Source organism: Somniosus microcephalus, chromosome 2 (genome assembly GCF_052327205.1).
Source record: "Somniosus microcephalus isolate GS21.2 chromosome 2, FLI_Smic_1.0, whole genome shotgun sequence".
Classification (NCBI taxonomy): domain Eukaryota; kingdom Metazoa; phylum Chordata; class Chondrichthyes; order Squaliformes; family Somniosidae; genus Somniosus; species Somniosus microcephalus.
The window spans coordinates 295085839-295101584 of record NC_140988.1 but is presented as its reverse complement, the minus strand read 5'-3'; the positions used below and the strand labels follow the sequence as shown (position 1 = coordinate 295101584).

The 15746-nt window shown below is 42.8% G+C and overlaps 1 protein-coding gene across 1 annotated transcript in view; it reads right to left on the bottom strand.

Annotated features, from left to right (window-relative positions):
* Positions 1–15746, bottom strand: part of npr2 (natriuretic peptide receptor 2) — a 221716-nt gene that overhangs the window by 61369 nt on the left and 144601 nt on the right. The window contains exons 17-18 of the mRNA XM_085973308.1: positions 3873–3996; positions 15–83 (exon numbers count right to left, since the gene is read on the bottom strand). Of these exons, the coding sequence (XP_085829434.1) occupies positions 15–83; positions 3873–3996 (193 nt within the window). The remainder of the gene's footprint in view (positions 1–14; positions 84–3872; positions 3997–15746) is intronic.

Here is a 15746-nt window from a genome sequence, read left to right as displayed (position 1 = left end):
TATAATTTGCATACCTTGTAGACATCAAAGTTGTCAATTATAGCATCAAAACAGGTATAAAGGTCATTCAGTAAGGTCACAACCTGCAAGAATAAAAAGCCTCCTTAAAAGCTGATTTTTGAAACAATTCAGCAACAAACAAAAGCATCAATAAGAATTGTTAAATACAAAAATGTTTATATTATCAAAGTAAAGCAAACTTTACAAGGAAAAAGATATTACAGAAAGGTACTTACTCAGGCCACCTCTTTCTAAAAATGCATCTAATTGTGTTTTGAACTCATTTGCACTGTCTGCTTAAATGGCCTTCACTAATAATGTAGGGGAGAACGCCTGCCATAACTTTGGGGAAATGGCGTAAATTACCATTTTTGACCCATGGAAATTCCAGGTGCTTATCAATGAAGATAATTATTTTGAAGATTAAATTTTCTATGAAGTGTTGGACAAGTGCATGATTCATTCTATATTACAAATTGAGAAGTAACAGAAGATATAAAATCAGGATTGTAGAAAACTCAGTTTATTTGAGAAAAGAGGAAGCCCTGCCTAAGTTTTTCACAAATGCAATAAAGTGGTGTTTTCACTGTCCCCTCATGTGAAATCTGCTCATGTGGCATCTATAGGGATTCCAAGATAATTACAGATGAGAAAGGCCATACACCCATATTAATCTTCCATCCGGAAAGACCCTACATTCCTCCCAGTGCAGCATTTGTTTGTTAAATGATTCCAGGGTTTTCACCTCCATCACTGGATGCTTTTCACCATTACTATGCATATGCAAATGGCCTAATGCCTGTTTATGGTGCGGGTACTGCATGCCGGATTTTTGGCCTTTACCAATATGGTGGGTGGCCCACTTCCACCTTGTAATGAGCGTGCGCTTCCTGCCGCCATATTGGAAACTTAGAAGGTAATTTTTCTAGGCCAGTAACTCATGTTAATTATCAGTAATTCACAAATCTCATCCCTAGGCTCTCTCAGAAGGCTAGGATAAATATCATCTATGTGGGTATTTAACTATTTTGAACCCTTTTTAGCCCATATGACTTCTACCTTGTTTATATCCAAGTCACAAATTTTTCTTTGGTTATTTCTGGTTGAGAAAGGTGTGTTTCTTATCTCTTCCTTAATGAATTCTTGGAAGAAGTAGTCATTCCGAATATTTACTATTCTGTGCTCAACCTCAGTTTTGAGCTCATTTGCATATTTTATGGCTTTTACTTCTTCTCTAACCGCCTTCTCACTATTGCACTACTGAAAGTAAGTTGTACTATTATATGTTGTCTCTACAACTATGCTTTTCCTAGGTCTTTCTAGCTTCCTCTGCCCATTTGATCACCTTTTTAATATGTTTCTATATGTTCTTATAGTCATTCCAGTGAACCCCTTCCCCTTTCTCTCTGCAGATTTTGTAGAGTATGCTTGTTTAGTCTAAGCTTTCTGACTCTAGTAATCTCTAGAAGCATTAGTCCTTCAAGGACATTTCACCTTTTCTCTTTTATAGTGTTGTTAGAAAGTCTCCAATTAATTTGCTTTGGCTGTTCCCTCATTCCATTGAACTTAGTCCTTTTAAAATTATATACCTGCTTCTGGTTCTTGGTGCACCTTAATCCCAGATCAATGTTAAACTTGGCCATTCAGGCATTGATATCTGCCAGGTGTGCTACAACTTCCATTTTCTATACATTGCCAGGATAACTAACACATATCAGGTCAAGGTGAGCACTGTCTCTCATAGCTACCTTGGCACACTGAGTCCTGAAGCAGTCATGCATTACATATACCAATGCTGACTCTAAACTGCTTTATATTTGAATAGAAGTCTCCCATTAAAATAAATTTAGTGTTCTTACATACCGTTATTATTGCTTCATTAAGAGAATTGTTCTTCTTCTTATGGTAACTTGGTGGTCTGTCACATGCCTTTAGTGTTAGCTTGTTTTTTTCATATTTTAGATACCTAACCAGGGTAATTTGTTTTGTAGTTTTCCACTACCTACAGGATCAACTTCATATACCTTCCAACTGTTCCTGAAATATATGGCTACAGCATATTCTTTTCTGTCCACGCTTTTCTGAACGCATTATATTAATTTCCATCCTCTAGAATTAGCGATGCATCTGATAATCCCACTACATTGCATATACCAACTGTCAAATTTTGTTTGATAACGCGCCGGTAAAGCACCTTGAGATGTTTTATTACATTAAAGGCGCTATATAAATACAAGTGGTTGTTGTCACAAGACCTTCCAGTTCTGGCATCTTATTTCTAATGTATCTAGCCATCAAATATATACTTCATATTGTAGGTTTTCCTCCTTACATGCCCCCCAGTGTCTAACTAGTCCGTCTCCAGAACATGTTTGTCTTTCTTGGACACTGTGCCCCTACCGACCAGCTGACTAACTTCTACCCTATGATCCATCTTGTCTAGGATCCCATCTCACAAGTCTCTTTGCACCTAATTGGTTAGCCCATTTCTCCTGTGCCAGTCATTAATTTTCAGAAAATGTTCCTAGTTATTTATGAATCCAGCATTGTTCTTTTCACATAGAATGGCAGCCACTTATTAAATGATTTCATTATAAATTAATTCAAGTTGCATGTACTTTTACTTTATGAAATCTGTTAGAATAGTGAATTAATGAATAACCCATTACATAACATGCACTGTCTCTCATTTATCTCCAGATGTCATCTTGAACCTCACCACCAGATATGGATTTAAATTAAGCATTAAAATCACAAAGAGATTTATCTTGGTCCCAAATGCTACCTTCACTAGTGAGTCATGGAGCTGGACCAAATTTTTTCCACGACTTAAGATAAACACAAATTTAAGTATCTTTCCAAGTCATGGTTTATCGAAAGAAGTTGCTGTCGGCACTTAATTCACACCCCTCAGGTTATATCACTGCTGTAAAACATGAAACACGGTCAATTTCTGTCAATCACTAATGCTCTGATATGCAAAAGATATTTAATTAACTGAGTTGAAATTCCCCAGCTGTCGTGGTGGGATTTGAACTCACGTCTCTGGATCATTAGTCCAGGCCTGTCTGGATTACTAGCCCAGTCACATTACCTCATCCCTGTGGAATAAATTCCATTCTTCTGTGAAACAACAGGTTAGATTTTCAACTTCCTGCCCAGGCATAAAACTGATGTTGCAAATTGGGCCACGTGTTATAGAAATCACCTGATTTTTGATTTCCACTAATTCCAATGGAAATGAAAATCAGGTGATTTGTATAACAGGCAGATGGTCTGCAACACCAGCTATCGCCTGGGCAGCAACTTGAAAATCTACCCCAACATGAATTCAAAGAGCGTACAATTTATGTTAATTTGTTGGCTAATCAAAATATTTTTAGTAACAGAAATGCTACTAACGGGATACAGAAGTTACTGTTTTGTTCGGTTTTGACGATATCAAAATGGTTTGAATTGTTAGCAGTGTGCATATAATACCCTTTCCTTCCTTCCCCCAGCTCTAGGCCCAGCTAATGAATATAGTTACGTATTTGCACACAACAACAGCTTAGTGATAGCTTTGAGGGCTTAGTCAGAAAACAGTGGAGAGTCCTTTTTTGTTTGTCCAAGTGTGTCTAATTTCACCAATAATGAAAGGAAGTAAGTTTTAAAATGGCAAACAGCACAATATGCTGGTATCTGTCAGAAGTCTGATGTTAGCCCCTCAAGGTAGTGCAGGGCCTTTCTGGTGCCAATTAGACTGTGATTCACGTTGATTTTTATAATCACACAAGAATGTAACACAATTTATAAAAATTGGTAAGAAATGTTATGTTAGTACCAATACAAAAGGCTGCAAGATAAATAGACCCAAATTAACGATATAGTACCTGCAGTGGTGTGCTTTCCGCAGACATTGAGGTGAATCCAACAATATCGCTGAAATAAATTGTGACGCTGTCAAATGCCTCTGCTTGTACTGTCTCTCCCCACTTCAACTGTTCTGCCACAGAGCTTCAACAAAGAATAATGAGCGTTTAAATAAGCACAAGTCATGAGCATCTCACATCATAGAGCATTTTCACTTAGACACATGACATAAATAATTAGCTGTTTGAGGTTGACTTTCATCAGTCTATGACACATGTCTTTAAATCATCATCTAAATTAATACCTTTTTGAAACATCTATTTATTTTAGTGCTTGACCTTTTTATGACTCAGTTAATACACTCAGAACCTAAATTATGTGTTTGTTGTTGAACAGCGTAAGGCATTGCAATTTTTCAAAAAACCCACAAGTTCATTGAATTTCAGGAAAAAAACAGCCTCTAATTATCCCTGATTATTTCCTGTATTATCTGCACAATGAGAAAAGCCTGAAATATCATCTGCTTGGATTTTGTTGATTGCAGTTAGAATGTTTACATTTTCTGACAACAGCCATCAAGCACAGAGAGACATACAGGGACATACAGAGGGGTAGATTTTCACCTTCATCCCCATGGGTAATAATCTGCTGGATGAGATTGCCCATCCTTTATTGAACCCTCCCAATTATTATTCCAGTAGTTCCACTAAAGGAGTGTCAAACTCCAGGACCCCCAGCCCAACTGTGCCAACCTGCAGGACCATTCCCCAATACAATCAAAGCCCAAGACTGGCCCCATTGCCACCAAAGTGCAGGATTATCCCCAAATGCAGCTAACCCCCATTTCCCCACTCCAGTACTGTTAAATACTAACATCTATCTCTAATTGGTGCATCTTGCACACCACCTTGCTGTGTAATGTCAGCTTTAAAAACGGGGGGAAAATTGGGTTGATTTGCACCTCTCGTTAGCGCCCCTGGGGCGCAAATTCCCTAGCACTCGGGTGCGGCACCGCTAATATCTCCCGCGAAATTCAGCAGGAGGTTAGCGGCGGTGGTAGCCAGAAGCGCCCCACGGCGCTGCGCCGACGGTGATGTCATCGTCGCGTGCGCAACACCCCGCTCGTGCCCCGGCCACAAACTTGGGTTGCGCTCCCTGACCTACCGTGGGACGCTATGTCTGATAGGGTCAGGCTGGCGTTTTTGCAGCCGCGGCGGCACTACTTAAAGGACAGGTGTCGGGTGGGCCATTTTTTTTGGACGACTGCCAGCACCTGCCCCCTTCCCCTTTTCTCTTCGGGTGCCGGCCGCGATCGCTCAGCCCAGCACTCCTCTTGAGTGCCGGGCTGTTTTCACGGCACCCCACTCCCCGGTGGTCGCAGCACTAGGACCCTCCCTTTAATCAGAGTAAGAAGTCACACAACACCAGGTTATAGTCCAACAGCTTTATTTGAAATCACAAGCTTTCGGAGCGCTGCTCCTTCGTCAGGTGAAGTGGAGGAGAAGAAGCAGGAGAAGCCTTTAACGGGGAGAAGCCTTTAACGTAGTGCCGCGATATTCAATTGTCGTGCCCCAGGAAGGAGGTGGACGTTTTCTGTAGCGCTGCACCTCCTGCTTGGGGCACTACAACTGCATTTCAGGCGGAGGGATGCAAAGTTTTTCGGGACGCTAAAATTAGCACCCCAGCAACGTTAGCGCCCCAAATGGGGTGAAACTGAAAGTTTTAAAGATACTGGGCTAGAAATTCCGTATCGCCCCAGATTTCAAAAGTGGAAAAAGTATCACCAGGTGCTAATCATTCTCTCCTGCCAGGAACTTCAGCTTTCACACTCCAAGAGGGAAGTGGAGCGCTAAATCACGCAATGGCTTTGCGACCCATCCTCTGAGGTGATAACCGCGCCTCCTGTGAAATTCCAGGGGAGATTAGCGGTGGCGCTACCGGGTAACACCCCGATCTACTGCGCCCAGAGATGATGACATCATCTCCGGGCACAGCAGCCCGATAGCGCCTCGGAAGAAAAATTCGCAATCATGCCCCGCAGCAGCGTCGGGCGATGTTATTGACTGCTGCAGGGGTCGCGAACAGTGAGGCCGGAAGCTTGCGGGTGCAACTTAAAGGCACAGTGGACGGATGGCCAAAAATTCTGCCAATTTTTAAAAATATTTATTTTTGGCCACCGGTCACGGCGTCCATGCCACCATTGGTCAGCCCGGCACTCTGCATGAGTGCCGAGCTGATTCCCAGTGGCCCACAGATCTAAAAATAAACCTGCAGAGCTCGCAGCGTGGGGCCCTTCCCTTTAATGCAGGGAAGAGCCCCTGCAACGTGGCAGCAGAAAACTTCACCCCGGATCGGGACATTCCCCGCCTCTTGTGCCCCAAATGGCCCTCTGGGGGAATTTCACCCCCTATGACTCATATCTAGTTTTCACAGAATAATGCAAAAAGTTCTGGAATTTGATCTCCAAAGCAGCAATAAAAATTCCAGGATACCATTTAATAGATATTATAGGCTGAATGGCTCCTTTCTGTGCTGTATCATTCTATGATTCCATGATTCTATGAAATTGATTTTGACTTATTGGGCCGGATATTCCGATGCCTACGGGTGTGTACGTGCTGTGTACACACCTGTAGGGTCATTGGAATTGCCAGTTTCAAGCATACCAAGCGCATGCGCTGAAAACCGACATTTCCGATCTGTCAAGAATGCTCTTGACAGATCGGACACCTGCCCTGGAGAAGGGCCTCTGCAGGCGGAGTGTTCCGCTTTCTGGAGAACCTCCGCCCACAAAAAACCCTTAGAAATCTTACGCCTGGTAAAAGCAGGAATAAGGCTTGCTTTTACCAGCATAAGATTTGAAAAACGTAAAAAAAAATGTTTTCACTCATTTAGCATTTAAAAATACTTTAAAAAAAGGTAAGTTTATTTTTAGCCCATAAAAATTTTTAATTATTTTTTTCAAAAAATTAAATTTTTATTTAAAATATTTAATTTATTGTAATTCCAACTAATTTTTAAAATGTTATTTTTTTATTTTTTTAATGTTTTAAAGTGTTTTTGGGGTGGCCTCCATTCATATATTTGACAGGTCTATCCGTCAAGTGTATGAAGGGATATTCCCTTCTTTGATTGGTTCCCCATGGCCCACGTGATCCCAGGGACGCTTGCGAACCGCATGCACCTCAGATATGTGGGCCCTGCGCACATGGAGTTGGAGAGGCCCAGGATCAGAACTATACGCACCTCGGGAGCCCTCAGGTAAGTGCGTAGATTTTTTCCAGATCGGAGGCCTCCGCACGTGGGAAGCCTCCGATCGGAAAATACGGCCCATTCAGTCACTGTAAATCAGTTATCCCCTACACCACTATATTGTTATAAAACAGTGAATCTTCTGACTCAGCATGACTAATGCCATTGGAAATCTGTTAATATGTCTATGTATAGTCCCTGTCAATTTTTTCTATTACATATTTCTATGTCAACGTTTATAATGGAAACTGGCTACATAAACTTGTCACACTGTAATTATACCCTCGCACCAGTGGAGGAACTCCATAGTCTGAAAATTACAGGCTGGGGGTCCATAATTTTCTGTTTTCCACTCTCACCATGTGCCAGCAGTGCTGAAATGGAAAATCCAAGCAGGTATATTCATAAAAATAAGTTTAACAAACTTAGCTTCAAACTCATGGTGTAATTACATAAATCACGTCAAAATATATTGGCCCGGATTTTGCGATCAGCAGTGAACAAATGGCGCTCGCTGTTCATTACACTGACAGCTGCCCACAAACTTTCTGTGGGCTTTTGCGTGTCAACCTAAGGTCATCGGGTGTCCGAAACAGCGCGGCGCCCTCTACAGGGGATCTGGGACCTTTGTGAACATGGAAAGCAACAGCGTGTCTCGTCAACCAATCATATTGAAGAATCCTTACTGAGGCACACAGAGTCTAAACCATGAATTGTAAGTTAAAATACTGAATTCAATGTAAACATATACACTGTAGACTCCACACTTGTAATAGTAAATGTTCAGTGCCAGAGAGGTTGTTTGGTAGTAATTAAGACTTATCATGCCGTTAAAAAGTCATTTACACTTGAATGGACAAGCCCTAACTTTTTCTGGCGTATTTAGTGGGTATCTAGTGGCTAAGTACCGCAGTTCACTTTGTTGCATGTATTTGAATGCCGAGTCTCTTAGCGAAATATTGTTAAAGAAAAGCTTCTGGAGGAGCAGGGCAAGTTGGACAGCAACTTCCTGATTTCTGCGTTTAACTGCGCATGTGCAGATGCTGGAAGTTGCTGTACGATTTACTCCTTAATAATGGTGATGCTGATAGCGTCACCATTATTCTTACCTCAAAATCTGGACCAATATCATGTCACTTGTGTGACACATTACTATGGCAACAATTAATGGCTCTTATTTCCCTTTGTTCTCAAGCATAAAAGTTTGGCCAAACATTCATTCTTGAAACAATCCACCTTAAAATTGCACACATTTGCCTGATGTAAATACAAAAGTAGTCACAATTTTAACTATTCCATTCAAAATGTTCAAACCTAAATAAATTAAGTGAACACATCTAATAGAGAAAGATATACAGCTTTGATTAATTGTAGATTTACAATATTATTTTATGACCTTGCTGGGATCACAATTGTGATTTTATTCCTTTAATAAAATATTCAGACTGCCATGAGTAACAATAGATTTTCTACAAGTGTAGATGACATTGAATTGGATAAGAGCTTCGAGTCATTAAAACATAAGCCAATAAATTTCCAGTCATTGTCAGATCCCAACTGATGTACTCAGCTACACAGATTATTTCTCAGCTTCTCACATCTGCTGCATCATAACTTTATACGTACAAGCAGATCTCACATGGCAATTCTCAGGGAGAGTTGAAAGAGACACCATTTTATAGCAATATAAAGGTGTTATGCAATGTAAGAAAAATTGAACTTTGATTTTTATATAATGCTTTTTACAACATCAGGCTGTCCCAAAGTGCTTTACAGCCAATGAAGTATAGTCACCCAAAAGGGGCGCCACCCAATTCCCCCCCGCCTAATGTCCTAAATAAGGTTTTAAATAACATTTTTTAAAAATCAAGTAATTACATATTTCACAATGGGCCAGAAATTGCTGAACGGGGCTTGCAGCCCCGTTTTTGCACTTACCCCGCTCTCCTGCCGATCAGCTCCAGGGACGCCTGCACTTGCTGAAACAGAAAGAAGAATCCCGGGCAGCGTATGACGTCACGCCGCCCAGGAGTGCAGCCAGCGCGAAGCCAGGAGCGTGCAGTGCAAGTGAGACACGCCCCTTGAGGTCTCAGTTTCACTGGACACGCCCCCAATGTTTCTGTCAAGCTGCTAAGCATTTTTACATGCAAAGCAGCAGTTTAAATAGGTTTTTGGAAGCTTTTTGAAGATTTTGGTAACTTTTATAAACTTTTTAAAATGTTTACATTATTTTGAGTAATCTGAAGTAGTTTTAAAGAGAATTAAAGCAATTTAAAGACTTTTAAAAGCCCTAAAAGAATTTTTTTAATTCCATTTATTTATTTAACAATGTCGTCGTCATACGTGTCTTCACACTGTTCCCTTTGGGGAACTGTATGAAGTGGTGGAAGGATTTATGGCCATGATTAACGCTCATTCCGTGACCGTAACCATCTTTGAACCAGCCATTAGGGCGGTTAGTCCTATGGCGGGAGGGTTTTACGGGCTCCCACAAGCTATACAAGGAGGGGGGGCCACCCACACCCACGGACGCAAATATCCCACTGGATGTCAACCCAGAATTTAGAGCCGGAGCTCCGACTCCACTTGCCGGGACTGTCTGGAGCGGGGTTCGAAACCCTACCCTGATCTGGCCCAGCGGCAGGGATCCTACCGCTATGACAAAGGCCCAATCCGATTAGCAACGTGAAATGGCAGCATAGGGCTCCAGTCACGGGGAAGGAAAAGGCGCAGGAAACGTATGGGTGTCACCTTTTGTGCGGAGTGGGCCTTTTGCGTAGCAGTAAGCATCCCCGCCGCTGGGCCAGAAGGAGTAGGGTTTTGAACCCCACTCCAGACAGTCCCGGCAAGTGGAGTCGGAGCTCCAACTTTAAATTCTGGGTGGACATCCAGCGGGATACTTGCGTCCGTGGGTGTTGGTGGCCCCCCCCCCTCAGATGGGTTGTGGGAGCCCGTAAAACCCTCCCGCCATAGGACTAACCACCCTAATGGCTGGTTCAAAGATGGTTACGGTCACGGAATGAGCGTTAATCACGGCCATAAATCCTTCCACCACTTCATACAGTTCCCCAAAGGGAACAGTGTGAGGATACGTACGATGATGACCTCTTGCGCAATGCACCTCCTTGGACCCTCAGTCGCAGATGCGAGGGGGCAAGTCGTGCAATTGTTAAATTTTTCATTTTATTGACATGTAAAATGTTGGCCCAGTAATTCCCTTCCAAATGCGCGAGTACGGTCGGGGTACTTACGCATCTGGCTGGATGAAATGCCGGTTTTCAGCATGCACAGTGCATGTGGGGAAAACCGGCATTTCCTGTCCTCTGAACGAAGGGGTTCAGAGGCAGAACGCGTGCGACTGCACAGGCAGCGCGTGCGCAGTATAATTCGCCGCTTTCATTAATGCTTTCAGTGAGGTCAAGTCATTACAACTTACACATGAAAAAAGCATGGGTACAGTTGCTCCAGAGGCTGCGGAGGAAGATATTTATTATCGTGGAGCTTCTGAAAGTATGTATGTCTGTATATATTCCTTTGCGTGTTATGTATATATTCCTTTACTTATGTGTATGAATGTATTATTTAATTATGACTTTCAGAGAAAGTAACTTATTGGAAAATCATAATTAAAAACATACATTCATACACATTAGTAAAGGAATATAAAACATACATACATATGCATAAAGGAATATATGTGGACATACATACATAACTCATTCTCACATTCCATTCACACAGCCACAATTGCTCCTTCTACCTACCGTTCTGAAAACCCTTTTAAAAAAAAAAAAATTTTAACTTTAAAACTTACTTAAAATTTCTTAAAATAACTTCCCTCCCTTTCCCAAACAAAAATATTGCATTTCAGAAGCTCCACGATAAAATATATCTTCTTCCGCAGCCAATGAACAACTTTACACTTGCTTTTTTCAAGTGTAACTTCTAAGGACTTACCCTCACTGAATCCATCATTGAAATCCACAAAGTTCACTGCGCAAGCGCTGCCTGTGCAGTCGCACGCGCTGTGAATAGACCTCGGGTCTGGAAATGCCGGCGTTCCCCGCATGCGCTGTTCCTGCTGAACGCCGGCATTTCCAACGGCCAGATGCGTGAGTACCCCGACCGTACTCACGCTTCTGGCCGCGAATTTCTGGCCCAATATGTTGATAAAATGTATGAATTATAAATTAAATTGCCTTTCCATGCCTTCATTTTTACTCAAAAACTTGGGTTTCAATGGAATATTTTAACCTCAAAGCATTTAGTGAGAACTTTCAATCACATTTATGTGTGCTGAATATGTTCTCAGAATTTTATAGTAAGCAATCTATACATTCTGAACAAGAGCAGTTTGTTGTATTTCCCAGCATGCAATCTGTGCCCCCTCATCCCGTAAGGATTGAGAGTTTCTTTACTTTTTCCAAAAGACTTTGAATGATACTGGAGACTGAATTATCAAAGCTTTTACTTCAGGCAAGTGAATTGCATTTATTTAAATCTATTTTTGTGATGAACTCCCCACAGACAAACAACACATGTGAACAGCATGTGTAAACACAACCACCTATGATTGTGGTGCCTTTGTTGAAGGTTAGTAAAGAAACTTTATGACCCATTTTTGAGGCTTATAGAATTTTTTTATAGATATGACAATTTAGAAACTGCTCAAACAAGTGTGATGGAATACACTCCACTTGCCTGGATGAGTGCAGCTCCAACAACATTCAAGAAGCTCGACACCATCCAGGACAAAGCAGCCCGCTTGATTGGCACCCCATCTACCACCTTAAACATTCATTCCCTCCACCATCAGCGCACCGTGGCTGCAGTGTGTACCATCAACAAGATGCACTGCAGTAACTCGCCAAGGCTTCCTCGACAGCACCTCCCAAACCTGCGACCTTTACCACCTAGAAGGACAAGGGCAGCAGACGCATGGGAACAACACCACCTCCAAGTTCCCCTCCAAGTCACACACCATCCTGATTTAGAAGTATATTGCCATTCCTTTATCGTCGCTGGGTCAAAATCCTGGAACTCCCTCCCTAACAGCACTGTGGTAGTACCTTCACCACGCGGACTGCAGTGATTCAAGAAGGCAGCTCACCACCACCTTCTCAAGGGCAATTAGTGATGGGCAATAAATGCTGGCCTGGCCAGCGACGCCCACATCCCATGACCGAATTTTAAAAATTTAATGAGGCAATCTTTACTTGTTTCTGAAAACTTCTGCCCATTAAAATTTGAATATGTCAGCAAGCTCATTAATAGAGCACTTCTGTTCTCTGAAGCACATCAGGAGCACACATCAGGAAACTTCAGCTGATCATTTTCTGTCTATTAATTTAAAAAGCAGAAAATTACTGCTTACATGCTTTCAGACAGGAACAACCTAAAGACCAATGATAGGGAAAGTGGTGGGGCATAGCTGATGGCACAAAAGAGGCTACGGAAGGTGAGGGGGTGTGACTGACAAGTAGGACTCCAACGGGTAGTTGGGGCTTGATGGTTTGAAAAGGGCCAATGGCATTTAGGGTTCCATTCACCTGGGCTCCCCTACCCATGAGGCTGTTGGACCCTGCTACCACCAGTACTGCCAGATCTCAGAAAACCCCAATACTATCAGACTCTGACTCCATTAATGATTCAAAACCCTCTCCGCAGTCCCCTCTACGGACTTCCCCCAACTCTCAGATCCCTTCCCAGGACTTTCTGATCTCAGAACTGGCCCAAATGTATCCAGACCCCGAGATCGCCCTCCCCAAGATCTCCAGAACCCAGGATCCTTCTTCCAGTGATCCCAGAAACCAGGACCTAACTGAATGGCAGAACAGACTAGAGGGGCTGAATGGCCTACTCCTACATGCCCATGACCTGAGATACTGCTCCTAGAACCATGGGAGCTCTCCCTAGTATCCAGAGAACTCTCTCAAAATACTGCTTGATCCTGAGATCTCATCCCAATACTGCCAGGCTCTTGCCCACCTTCGTAGTGCTCTCAAGGCCCAGGGCCACATCCAATTCTGATGAATCAGTGACCTTGGTAACTCTACATAGCACAACAACCCATTCTTCTAAAACCTCCATCTCACTGTGAGAAACAGCATGGGAATCCCACCAATGTTGTTTTAAATTTTTCTCAGTGCAAAATACCAGAAAAAATCAATTACGCTTTCTTAATGTGGATTTTTAACCAATATTTAACCTGTAAATTTACCTATTTACTTTTCTGATTGGCTTCAATTTGGTAAATTAGATTAATCTTGATCTAAATGGTCCTATACAACATTACATATAATGTTATACAGCTCAAGCTTGCATTTAAATACAATGACTAATATCCATTTATGTTAAGAAAATGTAACATGCTGAACTATCTGGAACTAGTTGGGAAGGCTGGATCGATTTATTTTTCCACAGATTTGTTATTCAAATTGTATCATCCAATATTCTGCTGTAATATTATTTAATAGGATAAGCAGACGTGATTTTTTTTCTACCAGCAGCTATTTTCTTATTTTCTTACGTGGACCATGAGGTAGGTTAAGTTAATTATGGGTAAACTACAAATAAATTAAAATGAAAACATCAGGGTTGTCTTTCTTTCGCCTACATTGCAAATGAATTTGAGGCCTTCAAAACAAAGGAGGACAGAGCTGGAAGATTTATTTTCGCTCTGAAGTCAGGTAGAGCATGGTGCAGGTGCAGGGCACAACTCTACTTGCTTTGCTCTTACAACATGTCTCAAGTGAAAATCCAAAGAGCAGCCCTTCCCCCCGCATCAAATCAAAATTTTCAGTTCCCATCCTCAGCCCTTAGGGCCTTATTTGAGTAGGATTGGCGAAATAAAGTCCATAATTGCTGAGCGGTGGACTCAGGTTCATGCCCAAATCCATTTTATTTGTGATCTAGTAGCTGTAAGTGAAAAGTGCATTTGCCTGCCTTGAATGATCCAGAGCCTCGATGTAAAAGACATTCAAACATATTCCATAATCTAGTTAGAACCCTACATTTGTGTTGATGTTCAGCAGTTTTAGCTTCACATCGATATAACATGTATAGTACAGGTACACTATCCCTTATCCGAAAGCCTTGGGACCAGCTGAGTTTCGGTTTTTGGATTTTTTCAGATTTCAGAAGGTATTATTATAAGACTGGGAAATTTGTCGGGGGTCGGGGTCGGCGGGGGGGTCGGCGGGGGGTCGGGGTCGGTGGGGGGTCGGGGGTGGGGGTCGGGGGTGGGGGTCGGCGGGGGGTCGGGGGTGGGGGGTCAGCGGGGGTCGGGGATCGGGGGGGGAGAAAAGAATATCGGACGGGTCGGGGGTCGGATCGGGTCGGGTGGGGAGGGGAGGGGAGAAAAGAATATCGGACGGGTCGGGGGTCGGGTGGGGGGTGGAGAAAAGAATATCGGACGGGTCGGGGGTCGGGTCGGGTCGGGTGGGGAGGGGAGGGGAGAAAAGAATATCAGACGGGTCGGGGGTCGGGTCAGGTCGGGTCGGGGGGAGAAAAGAATATCGGACGGGCCGCTGCAGCTATCGGACGGGCCGCTGTATTGTTGGGTTCACTCTCCCGGTATCTCCTTCACACTGCCTGGCTCGGCCTGCAATCTCCTACCCAGGAGGGAACTCTGTGACCCTCTGCCCTGCTCAGCGTAAGTCGTGCGCCACTCTGGTCATGTCGTGCGCACGACTTACGCTGAACGAAAAAACGTTCGGTTTTTAGAGGTTTTCGGTTTTCGGAAGTTCGGATAAAGGATAGTCTACCTGTATAATAAATTTTGCCCAAACTCACTTTGAGGTATGTCTCACACCAATTAGGCTTTCACAACCTGCAGCCAGTTCAAAGCCGATCTGAAAAATGTTGCAGGCAGCCTGACTGCCTAGGAACTCTTAAAGTTTAATTTTTCACCTTTTTAATGTTATCAGCGCCTATTGTTCTTTTGGCTAACTGGCAGCATTAAAAATTAAATAGTGTTTGGATGCTCTAAGTAAAAGAAAGAAACAACTTGTATTTATCAAGACCACAGAAGTAGAAAATCCATGGGAGATGGCGAGTGGAAGGAATTGGCCAACATGTAGAACGTCAGCTCTATTAAATAAGGCACAAATATTTTTTTAAAAACATGGTTTTACCATTTCTAACAAAAGATTGTACTTATATAACACCTTTAATATAGTAAAACATCCCAAGGTGCTGCACAGGAGTGTTATAAAACAAAATTAGACACCGAGCCACATAAGGAGAAATTAGGGCAGGTGACCAAAAGCTTGGTCAAAGAGGTAGGTTTTAAGGAGCGTCTTAAAGGAGGAGAGAGAGGCAGAGAGGCGGAGAAGTTTAAAGAGGGAATTCCAGAGCTTAAGGCCTTGGCAGCTGAAGACATGGCTACCAATGGTTGAGCGATTATAATCAGGGATGCTCAAGAGGCCAGAATTGGAGGAGCGCAGATATCTCAGGGGGTTGTGGGGCTGGAGGTGATTACAGAGATAGGGATGGGCGAGGCCATGAAAGGATTTGAAAATAAGGATGAGAATTTTAAAATTGAGGCGTTGCTTAACCAGGAGCCAATGTAGGTCAGCGAGCAAAGGGGTGATGGATGAACGGGACTTGGTGCGAGTTAGGACATAGGCAGCCTAGTTTTG